Source organism: Sinohyriopsis cumingii, chromosome 17 (genome assembly GCF_028554795.1).
Source record: "Sinohyriopsis cumingii isolate HCF-2022 chromosome 17, ASM2855479v2, whole genome shotgun sequence".
NCBI classification, from domain to species: domain Eukaryota; kingdom Metazoa; phylum Mollusca; class Bivalvia; order Unionida; family Unionidae; genus Sinohyriopsis; species Sinohyriopsis cumingii.
Window position 1 is genome coordinate 105,504,263 of NC_142977.1, and position 10,815 is coordinate 105,515,077.

At 39.3% G+C, this 10,815-nt stretch overlaps 1 protein-coding gene across 1 annotated transcript in view; it reads right to left on the reverse strand.

The window, feature by feature from the left end:
• LOC149779613 (uncharacterized) overlaps window positions 1-8,881 on the reverse strand; it is a 47,335-nt gene extending 38,454 nt beyond the window's left edge. Inside the window, exons 1-2 of the mRNA XM_089940401.1 lie at window positions 8,742-8,881; window positions 492-642 (exon numbers count right to left, since the gene is read on the reverse strand). Of these exons, the coding sequence (XP_089796527.1) occupies window positions 492-642 (151 nt within the window). The 5' untranslated portion in view covers window positions 8,742-8,881. The remainder of the gene's footprint in view (window positions 1-491; window positions 643-8,741) is intronic.
• Window positions 8,882-10,815: the final 1,934 nt, after the last annotated feature.

Sequence of the window (10,815 nt, forward strand, 5' to 3'; positions counted from 1 at the left end):
AATTGACCTAAAAATTATACTTTGCAAGTTTAACATCAAAAATACAACTACACACCAGAGAAAATTGATTACAGATCTAGTGGAGTGAAAGGTATTTGTACAAACATGGACTGGCAATGGAAAATTGCTCATTTATGAGTCCATTGAAGTTGTGGGTCCCTTTGTCTCGAACATGTAGGAACAGTGTTCAAATTTTGACAACTTAATTTTGAGTGGATGCAGTGCCTTGCTGCCGCATCCATTGAAATTCACAGACCCAAAGCACAGAAATATCTTCTTGAGATGCAGAGGTGTAGATAGCATTATAGCATTATCATATCATAACATTGGCATATTGTTGCATAATAATAATAATCTTATTATTATTATATATATATATATATATATATATATATATATATATATATATATATATATATATATATATATATATATATGAATTAAGAAGACTTTCTACTTCAGGCAAACTCTTCTTCTGCAATTATCATTACCATTGTCCACATCAATATGGGTCACTCCAATCTCTCCTTTAGGGCTGTTATCTTCCTGGACAACTTCCTCATAATCAGGTGGTGCAAATATATCACTATCAGAGTTCTTTCCCTTGACAGGAGTTGATGCGTGTTTAAATAGTGATGCCATCTAAAAAAAAGAAAAAACATTTTCAAGGTGATTTTTCTATGTGTATGATTAAGGAATAATATGACTTGTCCATTGAAAACAAGATAAATAAAGATATGACAAGCATAATGTATGGATTTAACATCACTAAGATTATTTCAGTGCACAGTTGTTTTACTATGGTCTGCATCCATGCTTGTACTCACATGAAAGAATATACACATGCATATGCATGCAAAAGGGAAATAAAGAAGAAACAAAGAAAACCTTAAGTTAATGACTTTGACACCAAATTTTGACGTGAAAAGAGCCAGGCTTGAACAATTAAAATCTGAACTTTACCTTGCTGTATGACCATGTGACCCTGAAAACAGATTTGAATCTAGTGACAAAATCAGTCGAGTAAACAACATGTAGTGAAGTTTCATGTGTTTGCCGAGATTCCTTAATTTATACTGCAATGTCAAATAGTTTGTAAACTTGTGATCCACATCTTCAACACATAGATTTAAAAATCCATCTCTTTTCTAATGAATGAGCTAGTTAATGCATGCATAAATCACCTGCCAAGTTACACCCTGACAATGAAGTTGGTGATGGGAATCCCAAATATTGTGAATTCAGTACTGAAGATCAACTGGTGCAGAAAACAAGCATAAACTGATCCCATTGATATAAAGCAGGATCGACAAATAAAAGGACAAACATTACCATCAGCAATGTTACAGTGACCTTCAGTTATTGTTGCTTAACCTTTACATTTCACCAATCTCTCATGAAAAAGAGAAATTGCAATAAAACTTGTGTATTGAGTATATGCTCTTGACCAGATTTTTAACAGAGTCTTTTACATAGGCATTACATCTGAAAGGAAAACTTAATTTATATTTGTAAAACAATGCAGACCTAAACTGTCTATTCCATGATGCTGGAAAACACAAGATAATTAGATAATTATTTTAATCCAATATATGCATCAAAATACACATGGTAAATTTCTTATCTAGCTCATAGTGTTAGCAAAATTGTGCTAACAAGTACCGGGTAATACAAAAGATAGTTCTCAATATGTTTTTAAAATGAGGACCTATTGCATCGAAAAGTAATTTGCATAACAATCTGGATTCTCTGGCAAGGTCAAACAATTGGTGATCTCTGCCTGTTTTCTCTGATTAAAAACTTTATTACTTTCTTTTGGTAGAATTCTAGAAAGTAAATCCATGTCTCATCACATTTGACAAGTCCACTGAAATGGCTCTGGTCACTCTTGTCATATTTGGCAAACAGAGCCAGCCTTAGGCTGATTGGACCGATTTGGTTCAATCGGGTCCCATGCTCACGGGGGCCTCGCGTGTTAGTACTTTTTAAAAGTCAAGAGAAAGTAATTTTAAAGTGATGGAAGAAAATTTTAAGTTCATTATCATATCAAACTTGTTTAAACATTTATTTCCAAATCCCGTGCTCACAAGGGGCCCCACCAAAATGATCCAAATCGGGCCCCACATTTGCTAAGGCCATCACTGTACATCTGTTTATCAATTTTAAATGGAGTCTGTTTTATATCTCGCACAAACCTTTCTGAGCTAACAATGATTCTTCAACATCTTAACTACAGCAGACAAATTAATGTCTGTGATTATAGAATCATCTTCCACTCTGTCTCAAGCATCTTCTTCAGTTTCCCCTTCACAGCCTTGGAACTGTTTAGTATTTCATGACACTGTAAATTATTTTTAATTCTTTCACTTTATATTTTAGGGAAATAAATTATATTTTCTATTTTACAAAACATGTTGGCTTTTCACTCATTTTATGTTATGCAGTTCAAGAGTATACAGTTATAACAACACAATTAACAGAACAGGTGACCAGAGATAAAGTGTTTCACAAATGCAGATGATGGAAACTGTAAAATTAATAGAAAAAATAGCTCTCATGTTAGATGAAACGATAAAGAGACTCGGGACTTAACTGTACCAGAAGTTCTGTCCCCAAAGACGTCCTTTACGAAGCTTTGTCTTTCCTTAGAATGTCTTCTCTAAGTTTTACTGCCAAATTACGAGTGGCTTCCTCGGAGTAACCCCATATTGCTCAGCAATCTTCCTAGGCGAGACTAAATTTTCGCTTGCTAGTTGGAAGTTATAATTCGGATCAAAATTGTTATCACACCTTAATCTCAATTCCGATTGAGTATCCCTGTGACCCGATCCAGTTAAACTTAGCGGACAATGTCCTTCTCACTGTCTGTCCGTGTGGGGGCGGATTTAGAACAAGCGCCGTTTCCCCCTCGCGGGTTCCTCTGATCTTAGCACTAAGCTGTAACACATAGGTGGATAGTCGTGTGATCTAGCACATGTGCCGATTCAAGATGCTGTGTCTTCTCTCTAGTCACGCTAACCTTGCGCTAGCCTGCGGAAATGTTTAGACACCAAACCATGACTTGTATAAACACCTTAGTTTATACACAACTTACAAACTGGGGCTGAGCAAACGTGGCACACACCACGCTTGAGAAGTAAATCGGGATTTTATTCCCCCAAAATTGCTTCAAATGCAAATGTGTGTTACTACACGCAACAAAGGAAACAAAATCATAACGACGCTACACGCTGAGTACGGAGACGAATATAAAAAAAAACAAAACATGGTTATCTACAGAGCGATCTATGCCATTTCAGCGCTCGTGCTCATGAAATCGGCGCCTACGTTCATGGTTCCTTTCATCTATCCGATCTGCATCTGGTACTGCTATAAGAACAGCAAAAATCGCATCAAGCGTCCATTAGACAATCTCGCCTGCGCGAGACAGGCGAGGTATTAGTGGTAGGTCTCCAATATGAACTTCTGCCCGTATAAGTACCGCTCGAACCGTGATATCCCGAACACGATTCCGTTGCATTCCCTCTCCGATACTGAGTAGTTCTTATCGGCAACAGTTTCCGACTGCCGTACGCGACGCGATAACCTCCGGATAGCGTACAACGTAATCTACGACCGTTGAAATATACCGATTTCTTTGTGACGACGCGGGTTTTATTGTCGATCAAATCCATCGCGAGGCGTAGAAATGGTTCATCGATAAAGGGAGAAGTCCCCAAGGGGACGGGTCGATGGTCCGTTTACGGTGCCATTCTCTGCCACTTGTCACAAGCAGAGACTGAACCGCTTAACAACTCCATGGACCCCTGGCCAGTAGAATTCTTGGATAGGACGATCTCGCATCTTGACAATTACCTTGTGTCCTCCCATGAGACTTTCATCCGCGACTTTCAACACTTCACGTCGCTTCTTTTTTGGCACGACGACTTGCTGCAAGTGCTCTTGTCCTTTCCTACAAGATCCCTTTCTAGCATACGTACTTCACCGCGCCTTTCGGAGTTTCTTTCTCCAATTCTTCGGCGTCGGTTTCGTTCGTCGACTCTTGGGCCTGGTTTCCACAGCACTCACCGGCGTCGGTGTGCTGGTTTCGGGGTTTGGTTGTGGCAATACATAACAACATCACAGTATGACGTCATGTGAAAGTCCATCCAAGCAAGCAGCTTCAATTTTCCCTTCACGTACGGTGAATCGAGGTCAATGACACCACTGGCAACGAGTCACGCGCACTGTTCGCGTACTGGACCTCAACTACCTCCCCTGTGTAGTCCTCAGGCTTAACATGTCTTGTCGACAAGGGCGTGAACGCTACACCCAGTGTCGTACAAGAGGGTGGTACCTTCTCCGTTGACAGTTGCGGACGCGAGGTTTGCTAGTTTACAGTTTTCCTCCGGTTCGCACTCCTTCCTAGCGACGGTATTCACCTGGGTCTGCATGCCCCTGGGACAGTCCCTTGCAAAATGCCCCGGGCGCTTGCAGTTGTAGTATGTCGACGGCCCTCGCCGTCCTGCAATGCCCGATTTCGTTGGTGAGGCCCGTCTATGGGTGGCATCCTTACCTGTAGATCACCGTCCGACCTTCCCGTCGCCCTGACGGTTACGGACAGCCAGCTCTCTCTCTCTCTCTCAACCAAACGGCATGACTCCGTGGGTCAGGGCGGTCCGTAACTCCGGGACTTCCACTCGTCGAGTGTGCCTGCTCGTATCTATCTGCCATGCTGGCGATCTCTTCCAGAGTCCGGTGCTCTGTCGCCGCTAGGAATACTGTGAACTCGCGACGGTAAGTACTCAGGACATGCTCATTGAGTATAACCTCGCGTAGCCCTTTGTACGATCGTTCGACCTCTGGCATCTTCATCGACTTCTCAATAACCATCGAACACGGGTGTGGAATTGAGAGTTGGTTACATTTACTGTTTTGATCGAGTCCCGCAAAGGTTTACGGTACCTTTCGGCGGTCGGCTGATAATGGCAAAGACGGGCCTCCTTGAGCACGTTGTAGTCGTCAACTTCTTCTGCGGATAAGTTATGTTAAGCATCGCGAGCGTCACCGTGTAAAAAGGCTGAGACGTTATTCGCCCAATGTTGCTCGGATATTTATGAACGCACGCGAGTTTCTCAAATTGCACGAGCAAATTGTGAAAGGACTCTTCTTGGTCACTGAACCGCGGAATACTTCTCTGTACCATTCGGTGGTCGATAATCGGTCGTATGCTCCCTCCAGAACTTGTACTGGAGTCGTCCTTATCGGCAGTCCTAGCTTCTACCCTTAATTTCTCCATTTCGAGAGCATGAGTGAGTTTTCTTTCTTTTGCGGTCGCTAATATCCTGGCCATCTCCGTCTGTGTCTCTCTGTCCGCTACTATCTTGGCCAGGTCAGCTCTTTCTGTGTTTCTCTGTCCTCAGATATCTTGGCCTGCTCCGTCTCTCTGTCCGCTGTTATCTTGGTCAGCTCTCTTTTAGCCGCTTTTTCGGCCCTCCATTCTTTGATTCTCTCATTTTGAACAATGCTATCCGGGTACCCTCGTGCACTAGATCTTCCTTGCCAATGGCGTGATACTCTTTAATCATCTGTCTTTCTGTAGCCATTTTCTGATGATATTAGCAGTAAGTGATACCCTGTCTCGACTTACTTAACAATTGACAGATGTTACACGTTCCTAACCCAATACTTACCTGTTGACTAACTTCGCTCAGGTAAGATATTTTGCCCGATGTTTGCTTCACAATTTCAGCAAGTAACTGAAATCTACCAAGCATGCAAATATAAAAAAATAACTTACACAAGGTGAAAAATTATAAAAATTCAAATACACGGGATGGAAAATATCTCACAACTGTTCACTAATACCTCCTAAATAATAAAACTTTTGGTCGTAAAGATAACATTTATGACATATTCAGATCCTTGACGAAGCCTCCACTGTGGTGTGACGGGTTGTTATGCCGCCACTGTGGTAGTTGTGTTATGGTTGGGGTGGGGTGCTTTCGATATTCTATATAAATTATTTTAGAAGTCCAACCCAGGCTCGATTTTGGTTGGAAGTTAAATTAGTGAAACATAGATGTACAGCTCGAGCTCCCAGTCAGCAATGCCGGTGGTTAAATGATTGAATATACAAGAAAGTGAAATTCAACGGATAATAATTTAATGAAAATTCAATGGTCAGATGATTAAAATTTCCCAATTACTCTCCTTCCGCTCGACCCTGTGATAGCCTATTACATCATTTTATTAGTAGTGTGAGATAGCTTTCCACCTGTCCTTGTATTCTACTCATCTGTGTATTCTTCTCTCCTATTTCTCCAATTCCTTCTCCTCTTCCTCCGGACTTTCTCCGAATTCCTTCTCCTTCTCGACTCCTCCATACTTCTCCTCCTCCATTTTCTCCTTCTCCTCCTTGACTCTCTTCTCCGACTTGATTTGTCAACTCCGACTGCTCTGCTCGTCTCACTTCTGTCTCCCCTATTAAAGACTAGGTACTTAACTGAACCGGAAGTTCTGTCCCCCAAAGACGTCCTTTACGAAGCTTTGTCTTTCCTTAAAATATCCTTAGTTTTACCGCCAAATTACGAGTGGCTTCCTCGGAGTAACCCTATATTGCTCAGCAATCTTCCTAGGCGAGACTAAATTTTCGCTTGCTAGTTAAAATTTATCATTCGGATCGATATTTTTATCACGCCCTCTATCTCAATTCCAGTTGGGTGTCGCTGTGATCCGATCCAATCAAACTTAGCGAACAATGTCCTTCTCGCTGTCTGTTCACGTGATGACGGATTTAGAACACACGCTGTTTCCCCCTCGCGGGTTCTTCTGATCTTAGGACTAAGCTGTAACACATAGGTGGGAAGTTGCGCGACCTAGCGCCTGTGCCGATTCAAGATGTCGGGTCTTCTCTCTGTTCACAGTAACCTTGCGTGGGAGATTTACTCAGGCCAGCGGCAATGTTTAGACATCAAATGATGGCATGTAAAATACCTTAATTTATACACGACTTACGAACTGGGGTTGAGCAAACGTGACATTAGCAAATCAAGGTCAATCAAGATTTCAGAAACATACTGAAAAAATGTATAACGGTATCATTTCTTACATTTTTTAACAATGGTCCTATTCTTATATTGCCATATACTGTAAGTATTTGTGAATTATAACCTCGTAATGGCAATGTTGTGTTTTTGTACAAGTCAGGCATGTCCAACCTTCACATTGTGCGGCCCGTGGCCATGTAGGCGGTCCTTCCGAAAATAGGCATTTTAATTTATATGCATAATTAGTGATAAGGGACTGTTGATGCGGCCCGCGACCATAAGCATATTTACCTGCTTTGGTCCACAGACAAAAATGTTGGACACCCCTGGTACGAGCAATATTATCCTTTATTAAACTGTATTACGTTACCAAGTAAAAATTATGCTATATTTATCAATACAACAAAAGTGGCGAGGTCATTCAATTAAGATGAATAGGAGACCCAAAAGTTGTATTATGTTTCTATTCACCCATTAATATTATCAATATCTGCTATACTATATTATTATTATTGCAATACTTTTCTCAGGAAAATTTCAAAATTATTGAAAATTTCTTGAAAGAATTGATTGACTTTGAAGAGCAAGATCGTTTCACACCACCCAAAATACTTAATTTTGGCATTTTATTATTTAATTTAAAAAAAAAATCATTATCCTTAATCCAAATGAGTGTGTATATATATATATATATATATATATATATATATATATATATATATATATATATATATATATGCAACAACACGTGTTTCCATTCACAAGTGTACATTCGACGGTGGGCCACACAAACACGTGTAGAAAATAGATTTTATCAGTTACCTAAGTATCTGCTTACGCACTGTACTAAACAAACATTATCGTATACAATCACTAGTTACTAGGTACATAATATAGGGGAGGGATTGTCTTGTGTTGTATTGATAACGGGGTTTGATTCAGCGAATCTGAAACGGTCTATTTATTGCTGAAGGAAAAAAGATGAATGTTTCAGTCGTATAAAATAGGTCAAAGGTGCGGCATGTTCAATAGAGATCTAAACTTTCCTTACTGTGTAACGGACTTGTGGAAATCGAAGGAACGGCGCCAATATTTTTTTATCTAACAACACTGGTTCCCAGCCTTTTTGAGCGTGATGACCCTTTTTAACTTCAAAAAAAAAAAAAAAAAAAAAATGTTCGTGTACCCCAAATGCTGATAGTTTAACTTTTAGGCTCCCTTGGAATAATCCTGTGGCCCTCAGGTTGGGAACCACTGAATTCTAAAACATCGATAATTTCTAAATTCAGCGTTACAGACGAACACAAAATTGTTTTAAATTCGCTTCCCGAAAGAACAAAGGTCATAGACATTCGTTGTCGTCGGGGGGAGGGAGGAGATTGTTTCAATATTTACACCATGCATGTTGAGGGAATATACATAATGGGATTAATAAATAGCATATCCTTCATTTTTGAAGAAAAAAAAAAACTCTCTTTCTCTCTCATTTTGGCTCTCTTTAAAAGTTTCATAAATATGTATATGATAAGTAACAAAAACATCATGATTCATTGAACGTCATAAATATGTATATGATAATTAACAAAAACATCACGATTCATTACACGCCTTAATCTCCAGGTGCAATTAATTTAATGTTACTAAAGATTTTACTAATACAATCCATTATTATTTTTCTTTTCAATACAAAGATCGTAGAGTGTAAGCACCTACCTCGTGTTGTTGGCTATCCCGGTTGCTCACCCAACGTATTCTTTCATCAGCGAGAAAATCCGCCTAAATTTTGCGCGGGAACTCTGATCACGTGATACTCACACAATGAAACTGAACAGCTGCATGGCGTTAAACGTTTCCGGTCTAATAGAATAAAGAGAGTAAATTACATGTACACATCCGTATTTACAACTTGTGTTTGAAAAGTACGCTAGCACTGGTGAACAAAGAAAGAAATGATGAAGGAAAGTAATAGAGTATACATACATAAACTGGCATAGAGTCTGACAAATATATAAATGGATATACACAATATAGAAACTGGGTATTGCGATTTCCCCTATTGTTCGTGCTTAGCGTTTCGAACCATGAATTTAAAGACGTAACGAAAACTGAGCCATATGTGATGCAGAGCGACACACCTTTAATCCCTTTTCTGATTATTTTATATCGTTTCAATGCACATGTATGTATACTGTATCTGGTAGCTGTCCGTAAAATGTGAATCATGTCTGAATTTTGTACAAAACCACGCACTTTATCAGCATTAGGTCCAAATTTAAAAAGACTACTTTTGTCGATGCTTGTTAATTTTGGAAATGGAAAGGTGACAGAAAAGAGAGCCACGAATGACAAGTCACATATGCCTGTAAAAAAAGTAAAATCTAATAAAATGCCACAAGAAAAAATGACAGATACTGGATATGATAAAACATAACCATACTCGACCTAAATAAATATCAGTTTATTATTCTGTCTACAAGCATATCAAATGTGAAAGGCAAATAATAATTTAAAAAAAAAAAACAACAACAAACACGCATTATAACAGCGTATACATTTAAGTTAGACCTTTAATGCAAAAGTCTAAATGTTCGCCCTGTTCCCAAACCAGGTACAAGTATTATTGATTATCATCATGTTGCCTTGATGAGCGGTGCCTTTAAAACCATGGAACGAATGATCAATGCACGACTTCTTGATATGTGGATACTAAAAATTTCATTTCTTCTTTCCAAAGTGGCTTCCGTTATGGCCGTAGAACCAGTGATCAACTGATTAAACTTAAAACATTTATTCACGATGCTTATTTTAAAGAAAGAACATTTAGTAGATGTTTTCTTCGATTTGGAAAAGGCCTATGATACAACTTGGAAGTACGGAATAATGAATGATCTGAACGATCCGGGCCTAAAAGTCCGTCTACCCGCTTTTTATATAGAACTTTCTTTCAAATAGGAAATTGAAGATAGGAGTGGCCTCCCCGTTCTCTGATATGCACGAGCAAGAGATGTGTGTGCAGCAGGGCAGCATTTTTTCTGTAACGCTTTTTAACATCAAAATTAAGAGTATTACAAAGAGCTTGGCTCCTGGTGTGAATTACTCCCTTAATGATTTCCTAATATGTTATCGATAGAAACACATGTAAATAATTGAACGACAATTGCAACACAATATAAACAAGACTCAAAACTGTGCCACTGCTTATAGTTCAAATTCTCAAATTGAAAACTGTGCATGCCTTTCTGTTAGCTACGAATACAACATTATGAGCATAAACTCATCCCAGAAGGAACACGCCTGTACCGGTTGCTAAGGAAACAAAAATGTTAGGTAATGTCTTCGACAGAAAACTCACCTTGTATTCCACAAATAAAGAACCTGAAAGCAAAATGCTTGAAAGCTCTTGCTTACTGAAAGTTGTAGTGCACACAGATTAAGGTGCTGATAGAATAGTCGTTCGTAACCTCTACATAACCTTTTTAAATTTAAAACTGAACTATGGTTGTCTTGTTGATGGTCCATCCAGAAAGTCGTAATTAAAGATGTTTGTCCCACTTCACCATCAAGCAATGCGATTAGCTCTGGTAGCAATTAGGAGATCCCATGTGAACGTCTTTTGGCTGTAGCGAATGCGCCACCGTCGTACAGCGATATGTTCTGTACAGTTTGCCCAAAAATTAAGATATAATCCTACGAACTCTGCTTTTGCATCTCTGTTCCAATCCAAATAAAAACACTATACCAAAATAAACCAAAGATGTACCTGCCTTTGGCATTAGAATTATCTTGC